Source organism: Panthera onca, chromosome E1 (genome assembly GCF_046562875.1).
Source record: "Panthera onca isolate mPanOnc1 chromosome E1, mPanOnc1 haplotype 2, whole genome shotgun sequence".
Taxonomy (NCBI): Eukaryota; Metazoa; Chordata; class Mammalia; order Carnivora; family Felidae; genus Panthera; species Panthera onca.
Window position 1 is genome coordinate 33,826,476 of NC_138352.1, and position 18,949 is coordinate 33,845,424.

General features: G+C 43.2%; 1 protein-coding gene and 1 long non-coding RNA gene across 6 annotated transcripts in view; one reads left to right on the forward strand and one right to left on the reverse strand.

Moving 5' to 3' along the window:
• The window catches only part of SLC6A4 (solute carrier family 6 member 4), a 47,899-nt gene extending 28,950 nt beyond the window's left edge, over positions 1-18,949 (forward strand). For all 5 annotated transcript variants that reach the window (XM_081791197.1, XM_081791196.1, XM_081791199.1 and 2 more), the window contains 8 exons: positions 160-263; positions 1,783-1,910; positions 3,150-3,262; positions 3,972-4,103; positions 5,371-5,470; positions 7,124-7,224; positions 11,525-11,692; positions 15,172-18,949. In XM_081791197.1, coding sequence (XP_081647323.1) covers positions 160-263; positions 1,783-1,910; positions 3,150-3,262; positions 3,972-4,103; positions 5,371-5,470; positions 7,124-7,224; positions 11,525-11,692; positions 15,172-15,246 — 921 coding nt within the window. In that variant the 3' untranslated portion in view covers positions 15,247-18,949. The remainder of the gene's footprint in view (positions 1-159; positions 264-1,782; positions 1,911-3,149; positions 3,263-3,971; positions 4,104-5,370; positions 5,471-7,123; positions 7,225-11,524; positions 11,693-15,171) is intronic.
• LOC132688610 (uncharacterized) lies at positions 10,019-17,055 on the reverse strand. Its single transcript, XR_009614616.2, has 2 exons — positions 16,952-17,055; positions 10,019-10,558 (listed from the first exon to the last, which is right to left on the reverse strand). It is a non-coding gene; the product is annotated as an uncharacterized LOC132688610 (long non-coding RNA).

Genomic DNA, 18,949 nt, shown 5'->3' on the forward strand with positions numbered 1-18,949 from the left:
TTCAATGTTAGGAGGAGAAACCACATTTGTTGGCACTTGGTATGTGGTCATCCCTGGCATGAGCTTTGAGAGCTGGGTTTTCACTTTGCACGTAGCCAGCTGGAAGCCAGAGTACAGGCCCGGGGCCCAGCCCTCACCCCCACCTCTGCTGCCTTCCAGGTGTGGGTGGATGCTGCCGCACAGATCTTCTTCTCTCTTGGTCCTGGCTTTGGGGTCTTACTGGCTTTCGCTAGCTACAACAAATTCAACAACAACTGTTATCAGTGAGTATCTGCCCCCCACCCCAAGTAAAGCCTGAAAGTGGGGTGAGCATAAGTCAGCTGGCCAGGAGGAAGGGGATCGAACTAATGGCTTCAAGCCTGGCTGGGCTCAGGTGTGTCACAGATCCCTGACCAGTTCCCTTGTGGCCAGAGCACCCCCTGGGGTCGAAGCCTCACCCAGACCATTCAGAGATTGAGAGGAGCCCCAGGCCACTTCCGTTTTTTAAGTCTCTGTATATCAAAAAAAAATAAAGAAATGCCAAAGCAGGTTTACAAAAATTGCAACATATATTAAATATTTAGATTTCACTTATTAATGTGTTGAACAACAGTTGTAATGTGATAATTTCCTTATGTACATATGCACAAAAGTATGATGATTGGACTATTTTGACCAATACAAAATGCCATAATTTTGGGGGCAAAATCAGAAATTTGGACTAAACAGTGAGTGTTGTACCAATTATGATTTCAGTATCACTCATCATCTTTATTTATTTATTTTTTAATGTTTATTTACTTTTTTTGAGAGAGAGAGAGATGAGCAGGGGAGTAGAGTGAGAGGGAGAGAGAATCCCAAGCAGGCTCCATGCTGTCAGTGCAGAGCCTGACACAGGGCTCCATCCCACAAACTGTGAGATCATGACCTGAGCCAAAACCAAGAGTCAGATGCTCAACTGACTGAGCCACCCAGGCGCCCCCACTCATCATCTTTAGAGTTAACTTTTTTTTTAATGTTCCACCACAGATGGCAGTGTCCAGCACTCTAATTGTGCTTGTTCATAAGATAATTAATGAATTCTTTTATTCTTAAAAAGGAATTCACAAGTACCCTAAGCAATGTGGCATTGCATTGGGACCCCTGCCTGAAGTTGTATGATGAGGTGTTCTTTTAAAAGTGTCAAGATATTGGGGCACCTCAGTGGCATCTGACTTTGGCTCATGGTTTGTGAGTTTGAGCCCCAAGTCGGGCCCCAGCTCAGAGCCTGGAGCCTGCTCCGGATTCTGTGTCTCCGTCTCTCTCTGCCCCTCCCCCACTGGGGCTCTATGTCTCTCAAAAGTAAGTAAGTGTTAAAAATTTTTTTTTAATTTAAAAGTGTCAGGATATCTCTGTGACACTCTTGTAACCTCATTTGCACATAATTTCAAAAGTCTGAATCTGAGGGCTTCACAAATGTGAGGCCAAGGCCCCCTCCTGGCTCCCACTCCAATCCAGGCCCTGTTTCCGAGCAATTCTTGTTTGAAATAAAAAGGTCTGTGTTATTCCCGTTCACAACAGCACCATCTCTTCAAACCAGTCCTGACCTGCTGCTCTGCCGTGCTGTGCATGGTGGTAACGGCAGCTTGTGCTTCGAGCCACCTTCCCGTCTGAGAGGCTGGGCCTGGGAGGGGCGGAGGGGACACCAGGATTGGCCTGAGGTCCCTGTGAACTCAGCCTGCTCGTCCTTGCCTTGGCTGGTGACAGATGCTCTTTAGACCCTCTGCTTGGTGAACTGAGGTTCATTTGGGTTTTCTGCTCCAGAGATGCCCTGGTGACCAGTGGGGTGAACTGCATGACGAGCTTCGTTTCCGGATTTGTCATCTTCACGGTGCTCGGGTATATGGCAGAGATGAGGAACGAAGAGGTGTCTGAGGTGGCTAAAGATGCAGGTGGGAATGTGGGTTCCATTTACGTCCCTTACTCTTCACTGAACTGCTTGGCTGCTCCATGGATCTTTACAAATATCTAACTTTTAAATTATTTCTAAGTGTTCCTTTAAAATTTTTCCAAAGTTTTAGGGAAACTTATTGCCTCCCATGTACTCCACCCTGGTGGGGATGGGGTAGCTCCCCTGGCACCCAGTTCTGGGGCCTTCAACACACATAGGCTTGAAATATGACTTAGCTGAGGGCTTTTTAAACCAGTAGGTTTGGGTCCAGTGATGGGTACAAGTCTAGTAAGCAAATGATCCTTAGAATTTCCCCTTGGAGAAAAATAAAATGTAGATGACACAGTCACTCTATTGTATTATGAGGCTTTCATGGAAAAGGAGTGACAGATATTGAAAAAGTGGCAGTGGGATCTCCTGGATGGAATCCCAACATGCTTGCCAACATGCTTCTGTCTCTGGCCTGATGCATAGTTCTGATCATGCCTGTACCCCAAACTAAGGCACCCCTATCTAGCTCGTGAGAGGTTGAGGACAAGTCCCTCACACTATCAAAAGGGACTTTAAAATAGCGGGAGGCCTTTATTCCAAAGCTTCTATGACTCTTCTGAAATCAGTTTCACGTCTCCGACTGTTTTGGAGCTAAAGCGATCAGAGAGAGCTAAATGTTGTGAAATGTTAGAGATATCAGTCCTGGCCCTGAAAAAAGCTCTGAGTTGTTATATGGTGGAAACTTATTCTTGTGTGCAGTTTTGCTAGTCTTAGGGTCTTGGGTTTGTTTCCATTCCCCACATTAGTTGAGAGTTCACACTTTCCAAGATGGATACTATTCCCTGCCTGCCTCCCAGGATGTCAGCATGGGTTGGTGAGCTGGTGTGGAGTGTGAGGAAGTATTTGGTAGGTGTCCAAGCCTAATTCACATGTAAGGTCTTGTGACAAGAATTGTAATTGTTGGGGCGCCTGTGTGGCTCAGTCCGTTAAGCGTCCGCCTCTTGATCTTGGGTCATGATCTCGCAGTTTTGAGTTCAAGCCCCACATCAGGCTCTGCACTGGTGGTTCAGAGCCTTCTTGAGATTCTGTCTCTCCTTCTCTCTGCTCCTTCCCCTCTCTCTCTTGAAATAAACAAACATAAAAAATAAAAAAAGAATTATAATTGCTGGTATGGCTGAGTTTTCCCCTGAGACATCTTTGCAGAGCAGGTCCCAGGGACTACCTCCTCCTCTCTCCCTCTCTATCTCAGGCCCCAGCCTCCTCTTCATCACATATGCAGAAGCCATAGCCAACATGCCAGCGTCCACATTCTTTGCCATCATCTTCTTCCTGATGCTAATCACACTGGGCCTGGACAGCACCGTGAGTGGATGGAGAGGGAAACCTGGCTCTAAGGAGGAGGAAGAGGAACAGGAGGAGGGGAATGGGGAGCGGGAGGAAGGGGAGGGGGGAAGGGGAGCAGGAGGGAGGGGGAGCTGCACCTATCCCCCACCCCTCACATCCTGGCCACCCCAGGCGGTCTTGGCTGCTCCCTCCCGGTGCTTTCTCAGCCCCTGTTCAGTCCTCACTGCTGGTGCTCACGGCCCTCTAGTGTGTTAGAGGGTCATAATGGACTAATGAGGGTAAGGTGTCTGCACAGGCCAGGGCTCAGCATATGTGACCTGTTATTATTGGGCACTGTCCCTTAACCAGTTGGCAGTATTTAAGGTGAGAGCAAGGTCACTCTTTTGTCTCAGTACCCTGCTGCCCCACATTCGGCTCAGCACCTTGTACTCATTAGGGTGGAATGAGTCTCAGCTTTGAGTTGGCCTTTCTGGTGCAACCAGCGTCTACCCCAAGAGACGTCACATAAAGAAGTCCTGTCCAGGCCCTATATTTTCTTTCCTTGATGTCATTAGGGTTGGGTTCTAAATGAGATTGTGAAACAGGGTAATATATTTCCAGTGAGGTCTGGTGTATGGTGGGGAACTGGTCATGACCAGCTTGACGGTCACTCCCTCCTGTTCACTGTCCTCAAAGGTGACAGACTTGTCCTGAGCTTCCCCTGTGACTGCTTGTGTGTCCCTTTCAGTTTGCAGGCTTGGAGGGGGTGATCACAGCTGTGATAGATGAGTTTCCGCACATCTGGTCCGAGCGCCGAGAGTGGTTTGTGCTTGGCGTGGTCATTACCTGCTTCTTCGGATCCCTCGTCACCCTGACTTTTGTGAGTACCACGGCCCTCAGCTGTGAGCCAGCCTACCCCGGGGCAGTGGAACAGCACAAGAAGCTATTCCTTTCCTTCCACCCCACATGGTGCCCTGGCTTTGGCCTAAAGTAAGAGGGGTTGTCACTGCTGTTAAAATGTCACCAAGGATAAGAAGAAAAGTTGTTTCTGGCAGCATCTGTTTGTAGAATCTGTGCATGGTATCTGGAGGTCTTAGCATTTTACATTAGACCCAATTTAGATTTCAGGCTTGGCAGGGTATCTGGAGAAAAACTAAGATTTGTTCTTCCAGTCTTTAGGGCTGCTTTCATGGGATTATTGCCGTGATGTCCTCATATGCAGAATATCTGAAGGCTGGCATCTCATGTTTGTCATGTCACCCTGTCTCCTCCAGGGAATTTGCAGTGGTGAGGAAGTCAGACCCTCTCTCCTATGATTTTTTTTTTTTTTTCTTTTTTGTAGCTGAAGCACATATTGTAAAATGTAATCAGGGCCCACAGGCATCCTAGGCTTGTGTCCTCCCGACATAAGGCAGATTTTGAAGATCTGAATCTTCAAGCTATGACCCCAGTGGCTCTGGTAGCTTTGTCAGGGTGGTGGGGCCCTGAGGAGGATCCAAAGGATTTGTGAGTTAAGATAGAAGGCAAACCCATGGCCACTGTGTTCAGTGGGTCTGGTATTACAAACTCTCCCAGGTTCAGTCTTCAGGAACCAAGATTCTTTTTTTTTTAGATTTTTTAAAAATTTATTTTACTTAGAGAGAGTGAGTCCATGGGAGGGGCAGAGAGAGAGAGAAAGAGAGGGAGAATTCCAAGTAGGCTCTGCACTGTCAGTGGCAGTGACCTCAGGCTCAAATTCATGAACCGTGAGACCATGACCTGAGCCAAAATCAAGAGTTGGTCACTTGCCACCCAGGCGCCCTGAGGGACGAGGATTCTTTAGGGTAGAGTACACAGTAGGTATTCAGTAAATTGAAGAAAGTTGAAAAAAAGATCCAGGGGCTCTCTTGAGTTTGTCTCTTAAAACTTAGTGGGATAAAAAACAAGGAGAGAGTGCTCCATAGGACAGGAAGAGGCGTCTGATGGGATGAAATCTGGCCCATACAGTGAGGGTCAGTCCAAGAGGCAGGCTCTGGGATATTTATATTAGGTCCAAGGTGGGACTTTTCTAGAATTATCCTAAGTTAAGAAGCTGCTTTTGGCTTTAATCGTAAAGAGAAGGTAGTGCCTCAGAGGGCCCGCACTCAGGATCATGATGTCGTTTCCAGGGAGGGGCGTACGTGGTAAAGCTGCTGGAGGAATATGCCACAGGCCCTGCAGTGCTCACCGTTGTACTTATAGAAGCAGTTGCTGTCTATTGGTTTTACGGTAAGATGCTTCCTTCCACACTCATGATCTACACCAGCCTGCAGCCACCAGAGTAGAGAAGGGCTGATTTCATTGAAGAAAGTCAGGGCAGGGTACGTCACCTCCCAGTGGGTCTGTAAAATAACCTCAGTGGAGTGCCTTCTTCAGAAACAGGTCACCATTTCCTCCACACTGATTCCCCTTACTCTTGGGAGGATTTTTTTTTTTTTTCCCTTCTGAGTTTAAATGTTCACCCAGTGGAGACAGGCTGAAGCAGTTCCATATAGCTCATCCATAGTGGAGGCTTCAAATACTGATTGTGTCTAAGAATTGAACAATGGACTAGTGCATAGTGAGTGCATTTGTAGAGTATACAATATCCCACTGTTTTATAGAGTAGCCCCAAGTTTAAATTTTGCAAGCAAGAGCTCCCTGCAAAGCCCTGAGATAGAGTTCAAGAGATTATTTTCCAGAGAAGAGGCAAGAATGTTCCTGTTTGTATTATCTGCCTTGGTGAAATCCCCACTTCACCCCCTCTGATCCTGGGATGGATTCTGATAAGGGTGAAACTAGCAGGAGCACAGAGAGTGGGCTAACATGGGTTCTAAGAATTCATGGGTGGGGGTGGGGGTAACCTAGGAGTTGACATGAAGGAAACCAGGTTCAGAGATACCACTCTTCATCTTTATAAAATTAAGAAATGATTATTTTATTCTGAAAATGTATTGACTTTTCCCTCTAATTTCTATGGTAACAAAACAGCTTTGGCATGTTTGTTGTTACACATAATATGAAGAAGGGGAGGCCCCAAATTTCCAGCCCAGTTTTTAAACATGAGGCCAGTTTTTAAAACAGAAGCCCTCCCTACCTCCTCAGTGATTCAGAGTATGTGAATTGCAGTAGACCTGCCCCAGGTATTGCTGGGTCTCTCAGGGAAGCAACTGCCTTGCCCCTCTCGATGTCTTACCAATACTCACTTTCACATACTTTTTATGGAAGAACCTTGATCTTGATCTGGCATAGGAGATGGGCAATACGTGGTTAAAATTTTCTCTTGGAAGTTTCCAACAAAGGGTTGAAGTCAGCCTCTGTCAAATGGGTTCACAATTCCTAGAAATTTTTTTTTTTTTTTTTTTACCATTTATTCATTTTTTGAGAGACAGAGACAGAGCATGAGTGGGGGAGGGGCAGAGAGAGAGGGAGACACAAAAACTGAAGCAGACCCCAGGCTCTGAACTGAGACCACAGAGCCCGATGAGGGGCGGCTCAAACTCACAAACCGTGAGATCACGACCTGAGCCAAGGTGGGACATTTAACCAACTGAGCCACCCAGGCGCCCCTCCTAGAAAATTCTTTTCTACAGTAAAATCAAATATATGCTGAGATCTTAGAAAAGCAGTGTGGGTACCAAGTGGGGAGGCACCAGTGGGGGGGTTTTTAGGTCCCCCCCAAATGTCCACCTATCCTCCCACTCCCACTCTGTGTAGAAAGAAAGTTGCTTGCTATCAAATGCAGTTTTATGACAAGTCCTCTGTCCCACTTTCAGACTAGATGGGTGCCCCTGAGCTCCTGCTGTGGAGAAATTCCAGAGCTGCTACTGTCTCTGAGAATCAAGGGACAGAACAGCCTATGTCCTCCCTCAGTCAATCTCTTTTTCTTTCGGGTGATTTTAGGCATCACTCAGTTCTGCAGTGATGTGAAAGAAATGCTTGGCTTCAGCCCTGGATGGTTTTGGAAGATCTGCTGGGTAGCCATCAGCCCTCTGTTTCTCCTGGTGAGTTGTCATTTCCCTCTCCTTCTGGCCCTGAAGAATGGCCCACTCAAACACTTATAAAAAGTAAATTTTATTGAAGTGTAACAGATACATGGAAAAGTGTGCCAATCTTAAATGTACATCTCATTGAAATTTTATAATGGAGCACACTTTTGTAGCCAAAACTGTGCTAACAAAAACACAACCAGCACTCTAGAAGCCCCTCTGATGCCCCCTCCCAGTCACTGTGCTCCCCACACTTCCCCGCCTCCTTTTCTGACTTCTAACATTGTAGAGGAGTCTGGGCTTCGGTTCCTGATGCATGTATTATATCATTCCCCAACTCAGTGATAATGATAAATAACATTTATTGAACATTAAGTGCCAGGCCAGACTTTGTGCTAAACTTACACCCATTGCTCTATTAATCCTTACAGCAATTCTATGAAGTAGTAATAGTTCTAATGCCCCATTTTACATTTAAGGAAATTGAAGCCTTAAAGGGTCCCAGGTCACATGACAAGTAAGACCTGTTCAAGACCTGGGAAAGATTTACTGAGCTGCTCTTGAAGATCCTGGGAGGGGTCCTTGTAATTTTGTATTCATTTTTTTTTCAATGTTTATGTATTTTTGAGAGAGAGAGAGAGAGAGACTGAGACTGAATGCGAGCGGGGGAGGGACACAGAGAGAGGGAGACACAGAACCTGAAGCAGGCTCCAGGCCCTGAGCCATCAGCACAGAGCCTGATGTGGGGCTCAAACCCACGAACCTGTGAGATCAGGACCTGAGCCAAAGTCAGACGCTTAACCCATTGAGCCACCCAGGTGGCTCATTTTCTTAAAAATACCCCTGCAAGTCCTCAAGCATGGACCTGAGTCAGAAGTAGAATACATTTATTGCTAAAGGACCTGGGTGAGAACATTCAGTTCCAAGGGTTACCTACTTGCCAGGATGCATTCAGCACTCACTCCTTCCTTATAGCACGTGCCTCTGCTTTTCCTCCTGGCATCCCTCTGAAGGAGGTAACTTGCTCAAAGGAGGATAAGTGCCCTGCTGACATCCCCAGTGTGCTCTGAGGTAGTGTGGGGTAAAGTGACTCTGTGCACATCAGCACAAATTACTCTCCAGTTCTTTCATTTATCTGTAACTTTATTTTGGAGGAAATTTTTTTTTTTTTAATTTTTTTATTTTTTAATATATGAAATTTACTGTCAAATTGGTTTCCATACAACACCCAGTGCTCATCCCAAAAAGTGCCCTCCTCAATACCCATCACCCACCCTGCCCTCCCTCCCACCCCCCATCAACCCTCAGTTTGTTCTCAGTTTTTAACAGTCTCTAATGCTTTGGCTCTCTCCCACTCTAACCTCTTGGAGGAAATTTTAAAATCTTTTAGAGCCAAGAAAGTTTGTTGGACTGGTCCTTCCATCCAGCTCCAGCTTGTTAGGAGTGTCTGGGACATCTCTGCCTTTGGCATATAGCTGTTACTTCCTGTCTTTAAAAACAAAAACAAAACAAAAAACCATTTTGTATTCTCTTTTGACTTTCTCTGGGCAGTCCTTTGTTTGGCATTTTATACCCATACATCTGGACAGTAACATAGAAGATGAATGTTCATTCTTGCCTCTGCGATGCTGCCTGTGTCTCTCTCTACCCCAGAATCCCTTCTTGACTTCCATTCCCCTGGACCCTGAAGTTTTCTAAAAACCAAAGCCAACTATTGTCCCAGGCAGCAGATAATTCTCAGGGCCCAGCGGCTCTGGTATGTTCCCCTAGATCTTGGCCTGGTAGTTCCTTATTACCTTATCAGCTCACTGGTGCTTTTTGGTAGATTAAAAACATATATATATATATTTATATATTTCTTTTTTTTTAAGTCAGAAGTTTCAGTTGTTTTCAGTGAGGGTGTTGGCATGAACCACCTAGCCTGCCATTACTAGAAGCATAAACTCTGACATAAGTGGATTATCAATTTATATTATTACCAATGCTTTTAGATAATCTACTTAAATCCTTTCATTTGTTTTTCAAAGCAATTGGAGACATTGCATTATTTCCTTGAGGGAAGAAGCCATGTCTGTTTGTTTACTTTAGTATTTCCTACACAGTGAGGAGATGATGTCCAGAGCTGAGATTTGGGAGAGGCAAGTGAGGCACTCACCACAGGCATAAAATTCAGCGGGGGAGGTGCCGAAAAACTCAGTAATCAAGATAAAGACCATTTTAATGTAATATTTTCTAAAAAACCAAAATTAATGCAAAAAAAGTCTCCATTTGGGGTACCTGGATGGCTCAGTCAGTTAAGCATCTGACTTCAGCTCAGGTCATTATCTCACAGTTTGTGAGTTTGAGCCCCGCGTTGGGGCTCTGTGTTGACAGCTCAGAGTCTGGAACCTGCTTCAGATTCTGTGTCTCCCTCTCTCTGCCCCTCCCCGGCTCATGCTCTGTCTCTCTCCCTCTCATGAATAAACATTAAAAAAAAAAAAAAGTCCCTAATCAACAGATTTCATTTTAAATAAACACAAGATCTGACCCTGTGCTTGCATGTCTCACTTCACCCACCCTACCCTAATCTGGCCCTGTCAGATCTTGTCTATTTAAACTATTGCACCATAGTATTATTTCTTGATTGCTAAAATTTACTTACATGTTGTGCCCAAGGTGAGTGCCTCACATGTTCTACCCTAGTCCTGGCTCTGGGTTCTTAGTACTTTTAATTTCTCTGAACCTCTGGTCGTCTAACAGACTGGGTGAATACTTGGTGTACAGTCAGTGAGTTTCTGTGCCCAGCAGAACCCCTGCACAGATCTGTGTTCAGGCACATCACTCATAATTCCTGTGATGTTTGCTTTACTCACTTCCTCTAAAGGCAAGTGCTCCAGTGCCCAATTAAGAGGAGGCAAGTCTGTCTTCCACTTCTGGGTTTACTTAACAGAGCCCTTGCCCTGGGCTTTTTAAGGCTGCTTTCAGTAAACAATGAGTAGCTTACTAAAAATACTCTTTTTCACTGAGGCCAAGTTACAAAAAGAGAAAATATTATATATGAGCAAGGAGAGAGGGCCCTGCAAAGGTGTGTCTGGAGCAACACTTACTGGCTCTGCCCCAAGAGCTTGAGGCCCCTCTGAACTGTGCTGGATTTCACACACCTGACATCAAGATGAGATCAGGGCTCCTAACTGCATCCAATCCATCTTTCCATGTTCCAAAACTGGCTTCCTTAGTAGCTGGGTCTGGGGTGAGGAGAGTAAGTCCAGAGAAAGGTTTGTAATTGGCCAGGCTCCTGTTTTGAAAGCTTCCTCCTGGACTTAGGACAACTAAAGATGGATATGTGTTTAACAGCTTCCCATTTTATTACCTGCAGACAAAGAAAAAAAGATACAAATAGATGTTTAACCACACAAATAATTTACATTACTGTCTTCTTTATGACTATGAAGTAATAAAATAAAATTAAACCAAGAGCAATAACGATTTCGGCCCAGTGGTTACTGGGCAAAAACTGATATTTACGCTCTCTCTGGAAACCAAACTGAAATAAGAAAACTTATAAACGGAGTGTTGGGAACACACTGTAGAACTTTTCTTGGGAGAAATTTTCACTGAGTTTTCAAGTAAAAAGTATATTAAGCTTTTTCCTTCCATTATTCCTTTCGCGATGAGGGCCTGGGGCAGGTGGGCACCCACTGTTCAGATGCCTCAAGCCATCCTTGTTGAAACCCCAGGCTGAGGTGCTCAATGCTGAAAGCAGAGAGCTCAAGAAAAGGGAAAAGTAGGAACGTGTACCCAGGAGCCCAAGTCCTCTACAGGACTTGAGAACCTTAGTATCTCTCCTGGACAAAGCTAACTTCCATCTGACCAAAAATAATCACAGCTGAGAAATGAAGGAGGAAAAGAGAATAAAGCAGAGAAGTATGAAGCCTTAGGACTGGCAGGAGCCGTGGAGAGGTCATCCAGTTTAGTCTTCACTGTCTGGGAGGACAGGCCCCAAACCACTCTTAGTAGATGCTGGTCTCTTCCCCTTTGCCCTGAAGGGGTTGCTGTAATTCCCCCAGAAACAACTTTCTGAGGCTTGGTGTCCCTGCTCTAAGGGTTAAGGTGGGGGGTGGAAAGGAAAATCAATAGAAGCACCTGTTTTATTGTTGCTGCTTAGGCACAGAAATTTGTGGATCCCATGTGTCAGAGCTCAGTGCAGGATAGATCACATCTGGGGAATTTCCCAAGAGGATCTCAGCCTTAGCATTTGGTGTTCATGGTATCAGAACTGTCCCTGTCTGCACGGATATTGTTAAGATTTTGAATGTTTTTGGTATTTCTGTTTTAGTTCATCATTTGCAGTTTTTTGATGAGCCCACCACAGCTACGACTTTTCCAATATAATTATCCTCAGTGGAGTATCGTCCTGGGTTACTGCATAGGAACCTCGTCTTTTATCTGCATCCCCACATATATAACGTATCGGCTGATCATCACTCCAGGGACATTTAAAGAGGTAGGTGCTAGTGTGTGTGTTCAGGGTAGTTAAATCATTTTGGGAGAAAAGGGTCTTCTTGTTATGCTCTGTTCGAAAGAGATGAGTCCACCACATGAAGCTCACCTACACCATGGTGTAGACCTGTGACAGCTGCCTCTGTCACCTTAAAAGGCATCTCCATAAGCCTCAGATACAGTGGCAAAAGAGTGAGCTGGTTATTTGCATGCGCCACAGCACACAGCTTGAGGTGTGTATAGCATTCTGTACTCATCAGATGACTCCTCTGCCTTCTGCTTGCCATTGGGCATGGACATCAGATCTGTCATGTCTGAAACAGTATGTGAATTTTAAGTAGAGATGATGGTGGAAAATGTCCATGGCCATTTTTCTAACAGCAGTATGACGAGTGCTATTTTGAAAATCATCACTAAATAAGGATGTAGTAGTTTTAGCTTAAGGAATTAGAGTAAAAACAACTTACCATTATAGTAATATTAATACAGTAATGAATAATGTGCTCTAAAATTTTAGGGACACCTGGGAGGCTCAGTTGGTAGAGCATCTGACTCTTGATCTCAGGGTTGTGACTTGATCTCAGGGTTGTGAGTTCAAGCCCCACGTAGGGGTGGAGCCTACTTAAAAAAAATGATAAAATTAATTTTAATCATAGAACCTTACAGTTTATATAAGATTGTATATTTTTCAAAGCGTCTTCATGTATATTATCTCATTATGCTACCAAAATACCTTGGTCCATAACATTCTACCTATAAGGGAGGCCTCATATGCAATTTTGGTATAGTTAAGAAAAAAAAAAAAAGACTAAGAGAAAGGTAAATTTCTTAACTCTTTAGGACCCTAGGCAGATCAAAAGTTGGACTTTTATGTGGAAAGTCTACCACTGTTCACCTGGAATTTGGAGGACAGCATATGCACCTGCATCCTGGAAGTCTCAAGTTTGGAGTCATTCAACTAGATTAGGTCATTGTTGTAAAAACCTCCAGTAAACTACACAAAGATCCTGGGAAGATGTCCCCTAATAAGTAAGCACTCATGAAGACGTCAATAGTGATCCATTTTCTTAGATTATCATCTTGTAAAAGGCCAGGGCCTGGCAAGTTTTGAGAGCAATGGTAGTCCAGCAACTAGAATGCTGCCAAATTATGGCAAAAAGCGGACCTGGCATTTTGGGATATCAGCAACTAGAAGGGCAGCAGAATGGGTGGCTAGGGACTAGAATACAAAAGCCAAAATTCTACTTTACAATGCTGTTCATTCCACCATTCTACCAAACACCTTAGTATACACCATACACCTTCTCTCCCTGCACAACATAGCTCCACTTAAGGGTAGTTAGAATTATTGGGGCACCTGGATGGCTCAGTTCGTTAAACAACAGACTTCAATCTCAGCTCAGGTCATGATCTCACTGTTTGTGAGTTCGAGCCCCGTGTTGGGTTCTGTGCTGACAGTGCAGAGCCTGCTTGGGATTCTTTCCCTCCCTCTCTCTCTACCCGACTTGCACTCTCTCTCTCACAATAATTTAAAAAAATTTTTAAAGAGTAGTTAGAATTATCTGTGTCCAGTTCCAAATTACCAAGACATAATTCTGTTTAATCAGTTATGATTTACATACTCGTCTGTGGGGAAGGATGGTTTGTGAAACTTCACTTTCTATGGCTTGACACGTCCTGGTAGCTGATGAGGACTGGAGCAACTCCTTTTTAAGGGGATTTCTAGTGCGAGATTTCAGTGCTTGAATGGTAAGGTCATTAGAAACACAAAATACATAATTTTATTAATTTCATTAATGGTGCGGCTAGAACTGTTTGGATTCTATAGGCCCTGCTCCTTAAAGAACTCCCAGAACCAGGAAATAAAAAGATTGAATCGGGGGGGGTGCCTGGTTGGCTCAGTCAGTTAGGTGCCCCACTCTTGATTTGGGCTCAGGTCATGATCCCATGGTCCTGAGATGGAGCCCCTTGCTCCCCACCCCCGTCGGGCTCCATGTGGAGCCTTCTTGAGATTCTTTCTCTCTCCCGCTGCCCCTCACCTGCTTGTGTGCATTCTCTCTCTCTCTCTCTCTCTCTCTCTCAATAAATAAATAAGAATAAAAAAGATTGAAGGACTGAAACTAATGTAACATTGTGTATCAACTATACTCAAAAAAGAAAAAAAGATCAGAGGGGACTACATACTTTTTCAACCCAAAATCTAAAGGACGAGAAGCAGAGCTTCACCTAAAATCCGTAAATCAAAAACTACTTTCAGATCCAATTTTGCCCACTTCCTATACATACAGACTTTTGGCCATCAAAAATTTTACTAAGCCACTCAGTAAAGATTTTTCTAAGCCTCTGAAGTGGTGCTGTTTTTCCTTCTTCACAACCCTGAGCTGCTTCATGTCACCTTGATGCTAAGTTTTAAAAGGTGGGCTGTATATTTCATACCCAAGCCCAAACATATTTTAGATCTGTCTTAAAGCTTCTGTGTACTTCAGCTGTTTCTAAGCTAAAGACTCTCAACCTTTTCCCTATAGTGAGTTCTATGTCAACATGAGTTTGCTTTAGGAGTAATGACTTAAATGGTCACATCTTTTTCAACTTAGTTATGATAATCTGTACCCTTGTATGAATTAACCAGTACTCCTTCACAGGTAGATTCATTAAATCAGTAACAGCCCAGCCATTACAGTGACTGCTGGCACTGTGCCCCATGCCTGGGGTGTATATGCCGGGCACAAGGAGGCTGGCTGAGGGGTGAGGGAGCTGGGAGACAGAGGCCAGCACTCACTCTGCTCCCCAGGCCCTGTGTGGCCACAGCAGGCCTCCTATGTCCAGAGAAAAAGATGCCCTTACCCAGGTCATCAAAAGCATGTTATAGGCCAGTGGAGGGTTCTATTGAAAGTTCATTATTTTCTCCCATTAGTGTTACAGTGATATTCTTAGTTTACAGACGGTTATAGTTCCTGAATATGTCATTTTTTAAAGTTTTATGTATGTATGTATGTATGTGATCTCTATACCCAACATGGGTCTCAAACTTCAGATTCCAAGACCAAGAGTTGCATGCTTTCTGACTGAGTCAGCCAGTTGCTCCCTGAATGTATCATTTTTATCTATATTTGAGAGCAAATTGGGAATTCCTTTGTTTAAAAAAAAATTTAATGTTTATTTATTTTGAAGAGAGAGAGAAAGTGGGAGAGGGGCAGAAAGGGTGAGACAGAATCTCAAGTAGGCTCCACACTGTCAGGCGCAGAGCCTGACATGGGACTCAACTCATGAACCATGAGATCATGACCTGAGCTGATATCAAGAGTTAGACACTTAACCAACTGAGCCACCTGGGAATTTCTTTCTTAAGGAAAGTCAATGAGACTATTCCAACTTACTATTAAATGCCATTAACATGCTATTTAAATGTTTCAATACTAAGGTTGAAATATTTTTGCAATACTGTTAAATTATGTTTATAACATCATATTTTCTTCTCAACAGCGTATCATTAAAGGTATCACTCCCGAAACACCAACAGAAATTCCCTATGGGGACGTCCACTTGAACGCCATATAAAACACTTCAATGAGAGGAAAATGGCTTCCCAACAACCTCTCCTCTGGTTCTGACTAGTCATGCCTCGCCTTCTCCCCTCTGAGTCAGAGTTTCCAGCTAAGCCTGACAATGGAAGGGCCTTCTTCATGGAGAGACAGTCCCAAAGACTATGGTGCCCAGACTGTAATGGCCTCCAACTACTTCTTTCTGTGAAATCTCCCCGACATATTACGTTAGCTCTGTGACACAGCTGAACTGGACTATTTTGGATGTGCGAGGGTGTGTATGGAGGTGATGAAAACCACCATCTAGTCAGTTAGGATTAGGTTTAGAATCAAGTTTGTAAAAGTCTCATGTATCATTTCTTGTTATTATCATTGTGACATCCATTTGCTTCTAAAGGTTTCACTGTCATGAATGCATAAACCACGTAGGAGAAAACAGGGATGCTGTTTTGCTAGCCATATATTTTCTGAATAGCATAGAATTCTGTAGCTGGAATCTACTAGAACCCTTTAACCTGTGTGCTGCTGTGGAGTCAGGAGAGGAAGATGTAGAAACTAAACTGAAAAATAATGTATACATGTGAGCATGTGTGTCTGTGTATACTGTTGTTTCAGTGTATCCTTATCTCTATTCCAATACTTTGGGCCCATTCCAAACTATATGAATTTCCTTTAATTTTTCTTACATTAACAAATTCCACCTACTCAAATGTGTATGTATGTTATTATAAGGGTATAACTGCTACACATGTTCTGTCACCTTCTCCTTTTCCTGTGACACTACTGTAGCCACACACCTTCCTTTATGGGTCAGTGTTCAGCGTCTGCTGCACTTCATTGCCATCTTCCTGTCTCTGCCAGCTAAACATTCAGGATAACATTCCACAGGCAAATCTGGCCTATTTCATCAGTCACTGTGGCTTGGCCGTGAACTGCTTTGAAGATGGATACTGACAAATGCATCTTCAGTGCTCAGTTAACTATCTGGTTTAAGCTCTGTTTCAAATGACTGGGTTACTTTGCTCTGTGAAGAGGATAAGTCCAATTCTTGCTTATAGGATATATAGGTCTGGCACCCTGACTATAACCAAGGTCATCCTTAGTCCAGAAGTAATTGGAGACTTTGGGTTAGCCTTAAATGGAACTCCCCCAACCCTTCCTGGTGACAATCAGGACTGTGAGTCCTCCAGATAATTTCCCAAGATTGAGTCTAAACTAAGTAAGGCTGATTGGAAAAGGGTCAGTTAAATGAGTAGCTTTTCATTTCACATAAAGCCTTTAATACATATCAAGTAAACTTGACCTTTTGTGGCTTGTGACTCTCAGATGTGTAAGTAAAGAAGCAAATTCACCTTGTATAAGATTTCCTCATCAAAATCTTAAAGGGAATAAAGCCTAGTCAATGATAAAAGGACTCACTCATCTAGCCCCATATTACTTCACTCCTCTATATAAATCAAATTTGATTCTAACCTTATAGAAAGAAGACCCATATAGCAGAGGCCTGGTTTTATCCAATTATAGATCTTCCTCTCTTGGCTTCCTTTCCCCAACAATCTCTGCCCCAGCCATCTTCCTGTGTTCCCCCTACATCCTTCTATTTCTGATTCTTTGCCTTTCTCGGCGGGATATTTTCCTTATAGATGTGAGCTGCTGAGAAGTTTCCCGAAATATTAGAGGAAAAGAGAAGAGGGATTAAAAAATGTCCCTCACTGACCTACCTTCATTATCTTCACTCTTTCCTTCCTTCATGCTACCGTATTTCCATTTTCTTTGCTTTCTTTCAAGCTGAAAGGAGAGGGATTGTATAAGTGGCAGCGTACTCAGTGGTAAATAGCTTTGCAAATTTTAAGAACTACTTTATAAAGATATTCAGATATGGATTCTTTCCATCCCAGACACACTTATACATGCTTCAAAGATATTATTTTTTAAAAAGCACTTTTTCAAACAGAATTAGAGTTGGCCAAGCCAGGTATTGAGGGAATTATATAGGCATTTTGAAATGTTGTCAGACTTCACTGGACTTAAAAAAAAAAAAAAAAAAAAAAAAAAATCTCTGTTCTGCATAGTTTGCATTTCCTTGATCCCTATTTATCAGTACTACTATGGATTTTTTTTTAAAGGAAAACGTAGAAGTAGGGAGATGGACTTTAAAACAATCTTTTAAAGATCTTTTACATTTAATGTAGTATTTACATAAAAGTAAAAATAAAAATGGAATTGAATTGTAAAGTACTGACGTTAATTTTTTTTTTTTTTTTTTTTTTTTTTTTTTGCTGTGATTTTATTAGTAAGAAATACCCAAGAAATAGGCAAGACACAAGACAAAGGCATGGAGGCAATTCAACTAATTAAAGTTGTTTCCTATATTGATAAGTAATGAAGCCAAAGAATTCATCACTCTTCCAGAAAACTTAACCCATTTAAAATTCGTTCCATTTGTTGTGCAGACTGCATATGACTTGTAACCTAAATTCATTGCCCTGGCTGCCCCATCTGGAGATGGATGCAAGAACCTGACAAGCACAAAGTCTATATAATAGCTCCAAAATCAAATCGTGAAAATCGAATCAAATAATGAAATCTCAAAATAAGGCAAAAAAAGTTCGTTGGTGAGATGAATCACTCCTCACCATCCTTTTTACTAGGCTTGTTAATTTGATGACACTAATCTCAAAATTTAAGCTTAAATATGAATTTCCATTTAACTTATCCACCCCACCCCCCAAGCCTTAAAAGGGAGATTATTCTTCTAGAATTAGGATCATATTCTCCCTGGTAAGTAGGAAAGAGTGACCTGATATGTTCTACTTGTATAATTGATTTGGGGTTCACTGTCAAAGCAAAGCTTAAAACTATGGAATGCAATGGCTTCACTGTGGTGTTCTTACACATATCTTAGTGCTTAGCTACAAAATCATACAACTGAAGCCTGGTTCCTTTCTTAGCAAGTCTCTTTACTCATAAATCAACAACTGATGCTTAAGACACCAGAATTGTTCAGAATGGTTGTCTTCATTAAATAGCAGTAACCAGAGGACATTTTCCACCATCCCTTTTTTCTTTTTTCTTTTTTTTTTTTTTGGTTAGGGAAGGGTGGGGAAGAGAAGCGGTAGTTTCCTCAGAGAGACTATGTTGCAACCTATTATCCCATAAGTAATGCAATAAAAGCAAAATAGTCTTATGCTAAGTGGGAAGAGATACATAGTTTAAAGTCATCATGGAACTCACACAAGGTGAGGAGCACCTGAGTGGCTCAGTCAGCTAAACATCTGACTTCAGCTCAGGTCATGATCTCATGGTTCATGAGTTCAAGCCCTGCATGGGGCTCTCTGCTGTCAGCGCAGAGCTCCCTTCAGATCCTTGGTCTCCCTCTCTCTCTGCCTCTCTCCTGTGCATGTGCACAATCTCTTCAATAATAAACATTAAAAAAAAATAATAAAACACAAGGTGAGTTACACAAAAGGCTCTTAACTAAAAAGTTGAGCTTAGGGGCGCCTGGGTGGCTCAGTCGGTTGGACGTCCGACTTCGGCTCAGGTCATGATCTCGCGGTCTGTGAGTTCGAGCCCCGCGTAGGGCTCTGTGCTGACAGCTCAGAGCCTGGAGCCTGTTTCGGATTCTGTGTCTCCCTCTCTCTCTGACCTTCCCCCATTCATGCTCTGTCTCTCTCTGTCTCAAAAATGAATAAATGTTAAAAAAAATTAAAAAAAAAAAA